We start from the raw sequence: 15,746 nt of genomic DNA, 5'->3' as shown, positions 1-15,746 counted from the left end.
GATGGGTCATAAAATTCTGATTGACTGATTTTGAACCGAAGTTTCTTCTTCAGTCTAAGAAAGACGAAAAAAATCACCTCTCCCAATCCCAAGTTTCCCTTGCAATCAAATACTTGCTGTGGTTTACATTGCAAAATTTTTTCTGGAATTATTCACTCATTTTTTTGCATCATCTGTAATTGAGTTTAAGGTCGTAACATGCATGATCCTTAAGGACCAGTGAAACTAACTCATTAGGTTTCACTGAAAAACCCTGACAGAGGTTGTAAGGAATATTACAAAGAAAACTGTAAAAAGAACAATTAAATTACCTCATTTAGAAATTCTGACAGTACAGCAATCATTTGCTATCAGTACTAGTAATACAACGTTAGCAGAAAGATTTTATGCATGGTTTCCACCAAGTCAACATAGTAAGAAAGCTCAACGATTCTTACGGTTCAGGTTCTACACTGACAACAGGCACATCTCTTCTTAACAAAAATCTGTTTTCAGGCACTGGGGGAATTTCTTCAGGACGTACCACAGGTTTGTCCCTCTTTGTGCTAACGTCGACTGCTTTTTCTGTTATATCACTCTTGTCAGAAAGGCTGCTATGGGGAAAAATAAGTTGATAAATCAAAACTAACTGTCAACTGATAAACACCACTTTTCAAAGCAAATTCCAGAACAAGCCCATATGATGCACTGAGCCTTAAGATGGCTTAACCAAAATGTATTTCATTAACAACTCCTTTTATGCTAAACGAAGGACGGTGCACTGTTAGTGGAAAGAAGGTCCAGTTCTCACTTTACAGCAAATAATTTTGCTTTTAATTTGCCATTTGTCATGAAATATTTTTGAAATATAATCAAATATAAATCAAAGATCTATCTGCCTAACGTCTCACTATAGCACAGGAAAGTGAGTCCTAAATACTTTAATGTGCTGAGGCTTACTTCAAAGTCGCTCTAGCTTCTACCTACAAAGATCTTAAACTGTTTCATAGAAAAAACTACCCAACAAGCTCAGCTTTTTTTTTTTTGGTTGGTTTTGTTTGTTTATAAAAATCAACCACCAAAATCCAAACTTGTAGAATAAAAGGCACCTTCATATTAATTACTCGAGTACTTCATGGGGAAAAAAAAAGTAGAATTTCTCAGATTTCTCTGAAATTCTTAAATTTAAGAGACTAGTCACCGTCTTTGGTTTGAGATTCGCTTGCACCTTGGATCCTCTTTCTTCCTCTCTTCCTTTCTTCGTTTTCTTGATTGTTTGGTTTTAGCTCTTCTTTTACGCTTTCTTCTTCTGCTTCTTTCATTGTCAGCTTCACTTTCAGATGAAGTTTCTGAAGAGCTTGATGCACTGGAGGAGGAGTCTGAAGCTTCCGAGTCAGAACATACTTTCTTCTTCTTCTCCAAAGCTTAAAACAGATATTTTAAATTTACAGTGTGTTTGTGTGCATGTATGTTTATTGTGTATATATACACAGCACAAAATATACAATATCATATATGTACAAATACAGACACGTACTGCTCCAGAGGAACTCTGTGCATAAACTATGAACTTTTGTCACAGTAAGTTACATTAAAGTACAATAAAAAGTCATATAATTGTGTCCAGTCTAAACTCGTATCAATAAAATGATACAAATATTTTCCAGCAGACAGTTGTAAAAAAATTTCTTCAGTTCCTATGAAGTGAACTGTAAGAGCTTCCATGCACAACTTCCACCATATAAGATGACATATCGATGCAAAGCCAAAACATTCCTAAGTCATACACAGTAACTTTATAACTGAAGCTGAACATTAACTTGTACCAAGCTAATATAAAGGCTGAGAAATAAGTATAATTTTAAGAAGAAGGGTTCCCTCCTTTTTCTCCTTTGAAAATGTATTTTAGGTTATAACACTGAATTCAGCCCTTTGGATTAGAATAGAATACATAAATAAGCAAAGACCATTTATAGTAAAAAAAATTTAGTTTCTTTAGAAAGCAATGCACAGGTTACAAAAAGTTTAAGAAAGAGTTAGTCTCAGCCTCAGTTGTATATTTATTTCTAAAACTTTTTCTTTCCTTTCTGCATCCTCATACTTTTACATTATCTATCCTCTTGACTTTCTCTAAAGGACATAAATAACCACATTATCCTTAAGGCAAGTCAAAAGTGGACTAGAAAACTCAAACTTACAACACTCCACTACTTTACAGCAACTGTCTAAACATATATTTAAGATCATTTATTCCCTATGAATTCTCATGAAAAGGAAAATTACGTTGACTACATACACTGCATATATTAACGTTACACAATCTTAAAATAAACCTTTGGAAACTGCACAAAATTCAAGAAAAGCTTATGTTTGTGTCTCCATCTTTCAAACTCAGAAAAATGAGCTCGAATTACTTTGAGTATGTCACATTAACCTCAAACGTTAATTAAGGAGGACAGGAAGCAGGCACACATTTTCCAAGGCACAAAGGTTTAGGTCAGAAAACCTTGTCCCTTGCTGTGCCTTCCTCACCTACACCAAGCTTTAAGTTTTAAAGGCTTGTAAGAATTCAGATTCTAGAGATTCACCATATTGATTTCTAGATGTTGGCATAATTTTTATACTCTCTGAAAACAATATCAACATTCAATTAACTCCAGGTATACATACGCTTACCATCTTTTGCTGATTTTGTAACAAGCACCCCACAGTCAATAACTCGTACATCTGCATAGGGCCTACTTGCAGTATCAGTTTTCAGATTTTCTATTTGTTCTATTACTTCAAAACCAGAAATAACCAGTCCAAAGACAACATGTACACTGTAGAAATAAAATATTTGGGAAGTACAAACATTTATATATTGCTGTAATTATTTTCCAATTAATTTCAGATTTTAAAAGTCATTCTGAAATAGAAACATTCAGCTTCACTGGTATCATCTGGCTCTTAAAATGTATTAAACTTAAAAAATAAGATTTTTATTACTTTTACATTTACAACAACGCTAAGATTTCATGCAACACGAAACAGAGGTTCCACTCCAGTTCTATTTGAGAGAACTACTTGATGTCATTCTCCTCTCTTCTACATGGGCAGAGTAAACAGATCATCGTTTCTAACCCATACTTCTATTTTTGATGTTTCGTGCAATAGCGATCAAGAGTCCGTAAATAAAGATGACAAAGTGCAGTTTTCCCCAGAGAAGAAGCATTTATAGGTCTATACACACTCAGCATACAAGTTCCCACTGGCATTGCAGGGACAGTTATAATTAAGGAATCCCCAGTTTTGTTTAACCATACCACATTTCTCTGTCCTTCTTCCACTTGCCCCATAACTTATACTTCCATGAACTAATATATTTTGGGGATAAAAACATGCCACAAAAAAAGAACACTATCCAAATATATTAAACTTGACATTTCAACTCACTGATTTATGGACTGAGGGCAGCAACCAGTTTTAAAGAAATGAATGTTAGGATTTAAGACCTTCCAAGTTTTTGACCAGCTTTAGGAAATAAGTTGCAACTTGAAACTTTTATAGAACTGAAACTTTTGTTTTCCATCTTGTTCTACTGTATAATCTTTCAGAGAATTAAGCATTTGTTTTCCCATTGTCGTCTACGTTCAATATAACATGGGAAGACTTACAGCCTTCAAATTTTAGCCATCATTGGAGAAACTGTAAAGTTTGGTTTCTTACCCATCGAGATGAGGAGCAGGTTTTGTTGTTCTGTTTGACAAACAGCAAGATGGTAAGATGGTAAAAAAAAATAATCAGGGATTCAGATGAAGTAAAAGAGGAGAATGGCACAGAAAAAAAAAAAGAAAGAGGTGAAGGTAAGACAAAAAATAGTGAAAAAATCCAGTTACATACATGGAATTAAAAAAACTTTACAGATTATACACACAGGCTTTTTTTAAACTTTTACATGAAATTTGTTTGACATTTAGCTAACTGTGCATACTTGAAAGGTGTACCAAGTATCATTTTATGCATGCAAAAAACAATCTTCAAATAAATGGCTTTAAATACACATTCAAATATAACTCACTAACATTTTTAATCACAGAGAAGATACAATTTGGCAATAAATATTGGGTAACTAATGGAATTTAAGTGTTTCTGAAATTATTAGGTTCTTACATTACAAGGTCACTTTAAAGTCAGTTTATTTAAAAAAAGAAGAGAATTGTCATATGTGATAGATTCTTTGCTTCCCCACCCCCCACGCTGCTACTTTCTTACTCTCCATTTACTTGATTGGCCTCATGACTCAGAATACAAAGCAATACTTCTACCTTTAACCATCAAGACTATAGCACTTCAGCTCATAAGCTCACAGGCTTCCCAAAAGCAACAGCAGCACAATGCAAGCAGACATTATACACTACCCTACAGTTTGCTTCTGTGATAAATGCAGACTTCCTCCCTATTTTTCAGCTTCCCATGTTTAGCTGTTTCTAGCCTGAAGAAGAAATGCAACTGCACTGCATTTTATACGCTATCCTAAAAGGCATTTGGAGTTATGCCAACTTTGAGTTGACTTCAAATTGGAATATTCAAAGCTGTGTGTATATAATTATATGTTAAGATTCACCTTTTTGATGATAATGCTATGACCTAGTATCTCTCTATATCCTTTTCCAAAAAGGAAAGAAAATTACTTCTACAAGTAAGCCTGCATTAGTGTTGCACAGGGAACCTTGCTATGCAGACAAATTCAGTAAAGAACATCAGAACGTGCTTATATATTGGGGGAGAAACAAAAAAATAGAAGTCAAGATAATTTGCATTTGAAGTTATTTTAATATCTGAAAACATTCTTCCTCTCTCTTCCCCAGGCACTATTTTGCCTTCCTACCCTTCTTCCAATGAACTCCCCTCTCTCAAAATAAATAATCAATCACAGATGCTTTTTCTAAATTTACAACAACACAGATGTGGTACAATGAAGTCAGTTTTTCACTGCTATAATAAAATACTACTTTTTAAAGCGCATATCTTCACTTGAGTTTTGAACTATTAGGTCACAAAACACTGCAGTGCTGGAACACAGGCCAAAAGATGGAACTGTGACTCAGGAGTGTTTACACTCTTGATTTTAAGCTCCAAATGCCAACCAGACCTTTCACTTCTGTAATACCAAATAATACAGAAAACTTCTTTGGTTTAACGCAGGGAAAGAAACGCTATCAAGTTGACATTTAAATTCTCAATAGTAGGGGCGTTCTTTGTTTTTCCCTTGTTAATACAGCATATTGCTACAAACAGAAAAACTCTTAAGCTTTTGAAGTTCTTTAAGCAAAAGTTAACTGCATTAACAACCTGCTATTAAGTAAACATTTTAAGCAGGCTTAATTATAAAGCTGATTTAAAGTGGTGAAAAAATAGAAGTGGGTTGCTTCAGTGAAACCAATAATAAACAAGACTTAGTGCTTAGAATTAGCTAGAAACAGCAACAGGTTCAAACACACTCGATACGAATGCTGTAGTAATGCGCTCCTGCCATGCTGCAGCAGCACTTGAAGACCAATTGAGCAAATGACCTAAGCATGTACTTCCCTTAGACTAGTCCTCAATAAGCAAAGAAAGGGATAGCTGGTACATTAAAACCCACGTAGAGGTTTCTTCCATTACACTGGCAATTTGATAGATAAAATGGAAAGGATTTTTCTCATTTACTTGTTCACGAAGTAAAAACACGAGGAAAAGCATCATCCAAAAAGAAAACTTTTCAGATGCACGACAAGGAGTTCAGTGACTTAACAGACTCCCGATGGGAAGCAGAAGCCCAACTCCTCATTGCGCTTTTGAAAGTTTTCTCATCTCAACATCAGGGTTTTAACATGACATTTCTTCTGCAAACGTGCACTTTAAAAGACCACTTCAAAGTTTTCTGCATATGTTCTGCCTTTCAATCCTTGAACGTTTGCTTTGGTTTCAAAACTTAATCAGGAGAAAACCTACTTACTGCCTTTGCACTATAGAAACGTAGACCTACTTACTGCCTTTGCACTATAGAAACCTACAGTCAAGATGGGTTCCTCCCCCAAAATAATATTTTAATAAAACATTTCTATACATAACTTTTATAATTTAAAACATTCAGAATCTGCCTTATAATATATACTATTATCCAAGTTATTTACAGACGGACAAATACCTTTCTTCACTCAAGTTTAGAGTAAAATGGTTTAAGATACTGCTGAAGAGAAAAGCATCTTTTTGATAAAAGCATGTTATCGCCCACCCCCTCCAAGAACCTCAGTCCTAACAAAGGATTCAATGCACATAACAATATGATCAGAAAAAAAAGATAGATAAAAACAGAAAGAAAAAGGAAAGGACACAGCCTTAGAGGAATGAGACATTACCTTTGGAGCGCACGATGTAACACTGTTTCTGTAAATTTTACACAAAAATGGCAGAAATAAATTGTAATACATTTTCAGACAAAACTGAGTCTATGTTTTATTAAATACAAGTTTAAAATTAATATTAATCAAGTTGTATGCAGAACAAGGATGCCTAAAAGAGGGCTCTAAATTTTCTTTAGAATACAAGGTACTTTGAAAACTACAGTAAGTTCTCCTTAAAAACAAAAAGAAACCTGTAGACATAACCTGCTTGCATACACTATTACAAAGATAAACAGGTAGAAAAGAGAATCCTCCCGCTCCCCTCTAAGTCTCAATCCAGCAAAAGTGTTGGAACACATGCACAACTTTAAGCAGATGAATAACTGATTTCAATGGGCTTATTCACATGCTTGCAGTTACATAGGTGTTCAAATGCTCTACTGAATCCAGTCCTAAGTATATACTTCATAGGATGGCACACCATAGCTTAAACGTTTTGATTTACAAGTGAAATGCGTTAAGTCAGTAAGTCTACAACTTCATACAGTTCATAATTAGCTGACATCTTCCTTGTATTACGAAGCTTTTCTAAAACTAAGAAAAATAGGTGCTTTCTCCAAAATATGTGCATTGCTATTAGATTGCTTGTGTTCAGAATTATAGAAAAACAAACACATTGTAGATGCAAAAAAGACAAAACGTGCACCAACTAATACCATACTTTTGCTCTGGTATAATTCTGAAATGCAGCAGTGTTTTAAAACTGCATTATCAGTTGAGCTTATCTATATTCCACCCCCCCCCCCAATAAACTATTAGTTCTTACTTATGTCTCTGCATATCCGAGCGTTGAAATGATCTGTTTGTTACTTACTACACATAAAAGCATCCTGTGAATGCTTTCACACGGGCTGTGCCTTCACATAAACTTTTGATCAAGCCAATGGGACCTGCTTGTGTGATAAGCACACATATACCACTTTTACTCAAAGATAATGCAACATCAGCCCCTTTCATTTGAAATTTTTGGATTTTTTTATATTAGTCAACTGTTCAATAATTAGCTCAAAGGTATTTCATTCACAGTAAAAAAAAACAACTGTTGATTAGTAAAATACCTGTTTTGGGACACCAAAAACACTTAGAAATGAACCACTTAATAAGCTGGTAACATTCAGAAATTATTTGTAAAATCAAAACAAAAAGAGTCCTCACAATTTATTTTAGCCTTCATTTAGCAGACCAAAGTGATTAGTTTGTTTGAATTTAGTAACTACGCATGGCACCACACATTAAAAATATTTTTAAAAAGCTATTTAGTTTTGAGCAAGAAAGCAGAACCTGAGAGACACACTAAACCAACAATACCCTCAATACGGGAGAAAAAAAAAAATCTAGCAGTAATAGCAAAATAGCCTCAAGTTTTAAATAGCTTTTGAACAGAGAGGCAAGAACTCCAAGCATTCGAACTGATAAGGAACACAACCGAGGATTCCTCTTTAAATTGTAACAAGGACGTATTCCTCAGTAAACTACATGGCTAAATAACAAGGCAATAAATTAATTATGACACAAAACTTCCCCATGACAACAAAGAGGTTGGTTACTTTTTTTTGCCTCCTATTGTTTTCTTTATGCTTCATTCTGCACAGTCACCTCTATTTTTCTAGTAAGTGTAACTTGACAGATTTTGTATGACAATGGAAGCAAAGTTAAGCCCATGCAAGCATTTGTAGGATCAGGAGTCTCATTAATTTTATAGTACTTTATATACTCATTTTCACAAGAGTTGCACTTATTTTGTATTGCAACTTTCCTTACTAGCAGGTTGGGTATGGCCACAGGCACAATGGAGTTGCTCTAAAGAGACAAGATACCTTCATCAGATCAGCTCGACTGAGAAGCAGAATACATTGCTCAAGAAGAACATCACCCAACAAGTAGCACAGCCACTGAGCTGGAACATCCAAGAACAAGCCGACTATACCCCCTAACTCTAAATCAGGGACCTAAAGACATTGGCTATGTTTGTGCAATGCTCTAGATGCACTCCCCCAACAACTAATAATAATCTTTTCGGCAGCAGTTCAAAACACATATTGGAGTATATAGAAAAAGGAAGATGATTCTAGAGTGGTTCCCGTCAACCTCTACCCCATCCTAGGGATTCCATATCTGAGTATCAACATGGAAACAGGACAATTAAAAGAAGATTAACACACTCAGGTGGTGTTTAGAACACTTGCTAAATAACTGATGGTTCTATTAAGGATTATTCACAGAAAAGCAGCAAATTAAATAGTGGTGCTACCTGAAAATACAAAGAGCTAATTTATAAACTGGTACCTTACAACTGTCTTCAACACAAGTCTGCAATAAAATGCTACTACAGAACTCTTTGGGTACAGCAAATTCAAATTCCAATATTTCACAAATCCAAACATTATAAGGGACAGCCCCTGTATCCTTTCTGCAGGATTTCAACAAGATGCACTTCTTAAGACTAGGAAATGTTTCTTAGACGCTTGTGTGAATAGACTTGGCCTATTTAAAGTACACGTGCATGAAAAACAATCCTGCCTTAGCTAAACATTCTCCTTTCAACCCAACTGTTATTCCTATTCAAGTACGACAAAAGATAAGAGGTAGGGGAAATTAGTCAACGAGCACTAAACACAGCACTTCTAACATTATACATACACACACACACTTCTGACTCTTTGTTCTACTTTTGCATCTTGCCAGTTTCTACCAGTGTTTTAATTTATGCTCATTCTTTTTACACTGGCCTCACTGGAGCTTCCTAACAATACTTAACACTGTCTTTTCCATGCCCGGTCCTCTATCGTTGCTTACAAATGCTTCAAACTCATTCATGCCAGAGGAATTCCTGATGAATCAAAGAAAGCTGATGATACTTTAGGATTGGTCAGATACTTGTTTACATTAAGATTAGTCTGAAGCTGCTACTTCAAGTAAAACTGATCACTGTAGCTCAACTTTTAACAATTTTTAGGCATTGCATAGAGTCTTCTTGTGACCAGTTTGTTAGTGCAGTCTGTCAAAGAGATATTTGCTGCCTGATTACTTTCTCTGAAGACTAGTTATTCCAAATGACACTTATCTGTGGTAAGCAGGGAAAGCACTTCTGATGAGCAAGCAAAAACGTTATCGTCAGAAATCTTGCTATTATTTTAGCCCCAGTTGAGCAAATACTTATATAAAAGAAAATCGCTTATTTGCATTATTTGCTACGTTAGACATGTGTATGATACAGAAATACAAAGTTCTCATCCCTGAAGTTATCTATGAACTATAAAAAAAAGCAAAGGTCTAAAGAAGTTCAGATGAACTATTTCCCTTTCTATAAATCTCATCAATAAAATTAAGCATGTTCAAACCATTAAAAATCTAAAGACTGCCACTAACGACTGCCCTTTCACACAATTTTCAGGTTACACATTTGAAGAAGATTTTTCCTAATGATAAACTACTGAATAACTGAGCATTCTTTTAAGAAACACATTCGAATTTTAGCTTGAAGTATATCACTAAAGGAAACAAACATATTTTATTAAAGAAAAGCTGTAGAGATACACAGTACATTCCCTGATCAGACAAACATCACCAAGCAAGACTAACTGCTTTAATATATTGCATTTTAAAGTTAAGTCAGAAACTGCCTAGTTAAAGTCTTTAGTAGTTGTTTCCTACTTTGAATCTTGAATTTCAAGCTCTCCATGTTACGAAGAAACCAAGTTCCACTATTAAAAAAAAAACCTATAAAAGAGACAGACTGTTGAACTGTGTTTCACCATCCATCCTTAACTCAATTTATGAATAGGCATCAAACATGAACCTGACTTTGCAACTGACTGTATACGTACACACCTGCCTTTATGAGCAGCCTCAGTGGCTTCTGTACGGATTCTGTAATTGTACATACTCATTCCCAGGATCAGCTGCAGTACTGGAGGCCATAGGTGGGATTCAGGTTAAGTGCATAAACTTGAATACAGTAAAGGCATCCACAAGTGAGCTGGGCATCTCAGCTGCTGGTCAGATCTAGGGAGAACGCTCTGTTGCCAACATATAGGCATCTCGAGCTGCCCTACTGTATCCTGCCCAGCTTCCAGCTGCTACTCCAGGAGTACAGGGTGTCTTGCAGGTGCTACATCGTATTTGCACACCCTGTCTTGGAGTTCCCAACAGTGTCTCAAACGGCTTTAGATGTCTGCGTGCATATAATGAAAAAAGCCCCGGTCAAGAAGGTCACAGAAGTCTGGAGCATTAGAGCACGCTTTAAAGACTTAGCCGCCCACCTAAACCTCATCAGTTATACTGAAGTTTACTCCTGGGCTTGATTCACTTGCCTGAATCTAGGGCAAACTGGTGCCGTTTAAGACACTACAGGATATCCAAGAAACCTTCAGAACATCCACACCCTTCTCTCCCAGCAGCTGAAGGGCAGGTAGGATTCCCCAGGACCCTAAAAATGGCTTTAGATTCCTACAGGCAGCTGAGGTGAACCTAGCTTACACGGAGACAATTATGTTTAGGTATCTTACTCTGCCTGAACTTCCACCAAACTAATACTTTCTCTTGACAGTGATTTTAGGGGGGGGACGACCCAAACATTTTTTGAAGAAATCTGCATCTTTCAAAATACTTCTGTATTTGATGAAAGTGCTCTTAAATACTGTTCATTTTATTGTCCCATGTAAATTTTAATTTAGCATCTAACACAACCTTAGGTTGTTTTGGTGTGTGGGGAGATACAAAGTGTTTATGTCTGTTAAATCTACTGAACAGGTCAGCTGAGCCTACTAAGCATAAGGGAAAGACGACGACTTCCGAATCAAATGCAGGAGAGAAAAGAAACTTTAGAGCCCTCAAATGATAGCTTCTTGACTGATGTGACATCATTAAGTTTTCATGTATATTGTTCAGATAAGCTTAAAAATGGAAAATCATGACAAGAGAACCAAAAGATAAGTCACCAAGTAGTAAATAGTAAATCAATATCTTGCAGAGAGCTTATTAAACCACAGGGGGGGTTATATAGAGATTGTTTTCCATATTAATGTGTATACATATCCATTCAGATTTACTGAAAGGAAGCACAACATCTAAAATTTGGTTTGAAGGTAACAGAAAACAAGCTTTTGACACTTATGATTTTATCTGTATGGAAAGTCAGAACAGTGGTAACTGTGAAAGACTTCCTCTTAGGTTCCCATTCATTTTCCATTTTTAGGGCATTCTTTAGAAAGAGAACTAAAAATGTCTCTTATCTGAACTTGATCATATCATACTGAAGATCTTTTTCAGGCAAAGGGGGGAGGGGGGGGAAAAAAAAAAAGATTGAGGACAATTTACTCCTTTACCGAAGACAGTGAAGCGCCATTCATTCTTATCCCCCAAGAAAGATGGCAAAGAAAAAACCAGTTTTTCTAGTTAAGTAACTACACTAAAATTTACTTTTGAAGACACCAGTGTTTGCACAAAGTTGTTCTCAGCACAAGCCCAAAGTTATAATCTAGAACTTTCCAAATACAAACTGTTAAACATTAACAGAAGATAATTTTTAAAAGGGAGTTAACAGGAGAAACAATTACATAAAAATTAGCAAGTTTAAAAATACTAATACTGAACCTAGAATACAACTACTTTAACCAAAAGATCCTGACATATCAGACCTGAGTATTTACTGATGGTAGAGTCATGCGTTTTCTACAATTTAACAGAACATGGCTACGTACTAGAATGGTTGTTTTGGTTTTGTTTTTTTTTTTTTTAAGGTAATGAAGGAAAAATTTGATTGTCAGCACATAATTTAAATACTAATACTGAACCTAGAATACAACTACTTTAACCAAAAGATCCTGACATATCAGACCTGAGTATTTACTGATGGTAGAGTCATGCGTTTTCTACAATTTAACAGAACATGGCTACGTACTAGAATGGTTGTTTTGGTTTTGTTTTTTTTTTTTTTAAGGTAATGAAGGAAAAATTTGATTGTCAGCACATAATTTTACATAGTATTGGTACCAAAGTAGCTCATATGCACAAGTAAACAGAACTATGCAACAAAAAGTAGCTCATATATGCACAAGTAAACAGAACTATGCAACAATACAGAAGAAAAGCATTTCAGGAACAAACACTCCAAAATAAAAAAAACCCAAACCAACAAACGAAACCCTCACTCATCCTCCTCCTCCAAAAAAAAAACCCCAAAAAACCCCCAACAACACCCAACCCCCCCCCACTAAATTATAAATCATCGTATTTTAAAGAGCATGTGCAAAACCATACAAATCATCTCTAGATCTCACTCCCTTTTGCATACAATGCTCAACACTGTAATTTGCAGATAATCTGTTAAGATTTGGTTGGTGCACACACAAAGCCAAAGAATCTGTTTTCTGGACACTAATAACTTATTGCATATGCCATATTTTTAGGGTAAAAAGCAATGAACAAGGAACATCCATGTAGTACCAGCTTCTAATCCAAATTAATGCCAGAAGCAAATTGCGGTAACTAACGTTTCCTGTTACAGCTTAACACTGCAGGTACCCACTCAACCCTATTTAAATAAGGCGGATAACATTGTTATAGATAATTTAGCAATACCATCTTTCTCATGAACAGCGCTTCTCTGTTTAAGAAAAGCTCAACTGTCGTATTACATCTACTCACATGAAAAATTGGGAACCATTGGTATGTTTCCCTCGGTTTGCCATTGACAAAAGGAACGCTCTGTCATGTTTGAGAATAAAGTTTTCATCTGTTTGAAGAAAAAATATGTTTGTCAGATTTTCCCTGACAAGGAATGCAAGTCTAATTTTCTTAGTAACTTATGGATGCTATAAGGAGAAATTCTTCTGCTGCTGAAGAAGCATGAACAGGTTGAAAAAAAACCAAAAATCAAGTTTAAACAAGCCTCTCAAAAGTTACAGTAAAAGCAGTTATGAGATAGAAAGCATTCTTTCTTAAAGAACAAGTTTCAGATATAGTGCAAACATTTCTAGTGAAAAAAATTGAAAGTCATTATTAGTGTCTTCAATAAACATTAAATCCAAGCCTATGAGAATCTAAATCCAGCATTTTCTGAATAAGAACAAGGTTGGCAGACTTACTGACATCCTAAAACACGACTTAACATACACAGTACTGTTATTTACAAAACACGCACCTCAGGTAGAAAGATCTAGAGGAAAAAGCCATTTCCCTGGTATGGCACATCAAAAGATAGCCACCTAACAATTCAGAACTGGAAATCTCAAAAGGTACAAGGGAAAAATACCCTCGATACCTGAATGAGAAACTAAAGAACATATTCTTCCTGCAACCTAAGTATAAAATCAATTAAGACTAAACTAAATGTGCATTTTATATTCCAGTGAATTAAAGAGGACTTCTGCTTGTACAGCATAATATAAAACCAGATCTGCTGAAGTTCATTTTCAAAGCTAAAAATAGTGATTTGAATGTACAAAGCCGTTATTTTTAAGATTAATTATCAAATTATCAAAACACAATGCTGCATGTTTAGCACTCACCACCTTTAGAAACAAACCCTACTAACTTCGTAGCAAATGGATCTATTCAAGACTTCGACTAAAGGTTGCAATACTCCAACACCAAACTATGTCTCTGTTTAAGACAAACTTAATGGCATGCACTTAACCACTCAGAGCTACTTGCAAAACATACAGAACCAGGGGCTGTAACATAAATACATATATAGCACCTTTACTAACACTTGAATATGACAGCAACTACCTGGTTTTTTGCAAGAAAGAATTGTATGTCTTTAAACAAATACTTTATAAACTCACCATTTTCCTTCCAACAACAGATTTTAAAAAGAGGTAAATGTACATTTATTTACAAATTCTTTGCGAGTAAAATAACTTGTGTAGCATATAAACAAAGTCAAATACTTTTAGAAATGAACACTAAACATACAAACCTTGAATAGGGAAGGGGAGGAAAGGGACATTAAGAAAAGAAGAAAACTGTTTAGAGCTGGAAATTATGCCAGTATTCTTTCTCAGAATAAGTCATTAACCCTCAGAAAGGTTAGACACAGAACTCTTCATTTCTCCAAGCAACACAGATACCCATCTACAAAAGGACGTATCAGTTGTCTATATATTTACTAGGGAGGGTACAAGGGAACAGAGTTTGAATTTGTGTTACTGAGCTTTTGTCTCTTACCTTTTCATTTTGCAAAAGACCACATTCTCTATAAACAAAAGAATATGTTGACAGTTTTAGGCAGGAAGATAGGAGTTTATTCATGAATAAAGTTGCCTAACCTCCATGCTGAAAGTCATGTTTAACCAATAATGTTAGCCTTAATTAATTGTCAGTTAAAGTTAAGTATTACCAAAAAAATTATCTGAAAGTCATGCATATAAAAATAATTCTCATGCAACATTAGTTTCATGCAAAAGGTGATCTATAAGTAGACCTGTTTTCATTAAGTAGCTTGGGAATCAAGGCTTGTTTATCTCAGAACTGAATAAAGAATCTGCAAAGACATATTTCCTCTTACCTTTAAAATAGCCACCATAAATAGATTCACCTCCTTTTCCATTACCTACACATTAAAAAGCATGAATTAAACCTTTTGTTTCATTTATAAAAAAAACTGTATGTAACATTCCACCAGTTTATAACAAACCAGGATACTCCAGCCAGTTACTAGTATCTGAGCATAAGCTTCTTAATTAAGTCACAGCCGTGCATTATCCTGTTGACACTCAAGATACTGAGAATGAAGACTGCCTTAGTGCCTCTGAATACTGGAAAGTCTGAAGCGGAGCTCCGAAGGCTAATCCTCGCTGGTATTTGCTAAAGCAACAGCAGACAGCAAAACAACAACAGCAAGCAAAAAAAAACCCCACACAACAGTAGGTACGACCAACAATCTTGCTCAGCTCAAAGCAGCTGAGAGACCACTAGAATGGACGAGATAAGAAAGCAGCCAGCAGTTTTAAAGGCACTTCTACTTGACTCTCAAAACAAGATATTCCCTCACCGCACCTGTTTTATCACGTACAAGATTTCAGGACACAGTGAAGATATACATTTTGGTAAGGACAGGTATTTCAGGGAAAGACAACAGGCTAGAACATTAGGGTGTACACATACTGCAGGGAAGGAAACAAAGAAACTCCTGGAAAAATCTCCTTTTGGAGACTGTCCTTAAACACTTCCAGCTCATTTACTAAAAATAATTTAAAAAAGTAAACTTATTCAAATAGTCAGGTCCCCATATCAATAGAGCATTACTAGTGTTGCCTCTACTGCAGACACAAAAGTGAAAAGCAGTAAGACTACATTTTGGATTTGAATTCTGTTTTAAGTGTTAACTCCAGC

At 35.4% G+C, this 15,746-nt stretch overlaps 1 protein-coding gene across 2 annotated transcripts in view; it reads right to left on the bottom strand.

The window, feature by feature from the left end:
* NKTR (natural killer cell triggering receptor) overlaps positions 1 to 15,746 on the bottom strand; it is a 42,375-nt gene that overhangs the window by 11,097 nt on the left and 15,532 nt on the right. The window contains exons 1-7 of one of the 2 annotated variants that reach the window (XM_009275942.1): positions 14,920 to 14,937; positions 14,580 to 14,607; positions 13,056 to 13,143; positions 3,688 to 3,717; positions 2,656 to 2,801; positions 1,181 to 1,403; positions 438 to 593 (exon numbers count right to left, since the gene is read on the bottom strand). In XM_009275942.1, the coding sequence (XP_009274217.1) occupies positions 438 to 593; positions 1,181 to 1,403; positions 2,656 to 2,801; positions 3,688 to 3,717; positions 13,056 to 13,099 (599 nt within the window). In that variant the 5' untranslated portion in view covers positions 13,100 to 13,143; positions 14,580 to 14,607; positions 14,920 to 14,937. Of the gene's footprint in view, positions 1 to 437; positions 594 to 1,180; positions 1,404 to 2,655; positions 2,802 to 3,687; positions 3,718 to 13,055; positions 13,144 to 14,579; positions 14,608 to 14,919; positions 14,965 to 15,746 lie in introns of those variants that run through there. The other variant, XM_009275938.1, reaches the window with a different exon arrangement.

The sequence above is a fragment of the Aptenodytes forsteri genome, unplaced genomic scaffold (genome assembly GCF_000699145.1).
Source record: "Aptenodytes forsteri isolate BGI_AS27 unplaced genomic scaffold, ASM69914v1 Scaffold80, whole genome shotgun sequence".
Classification (NCBI taxonomy): domain Eukaryota; kingdom Metazoa; phylum Chordata; class Aves; order Sphenisciformes; family Spheniscidae; genus Aptenodytes; species Aptenodytes forsteri.
The sequence above is the reverse complement of the archived record's forward strand: the minus strand, read 5'-3'. Positions and strand labels throughout refer to the sequence as shown.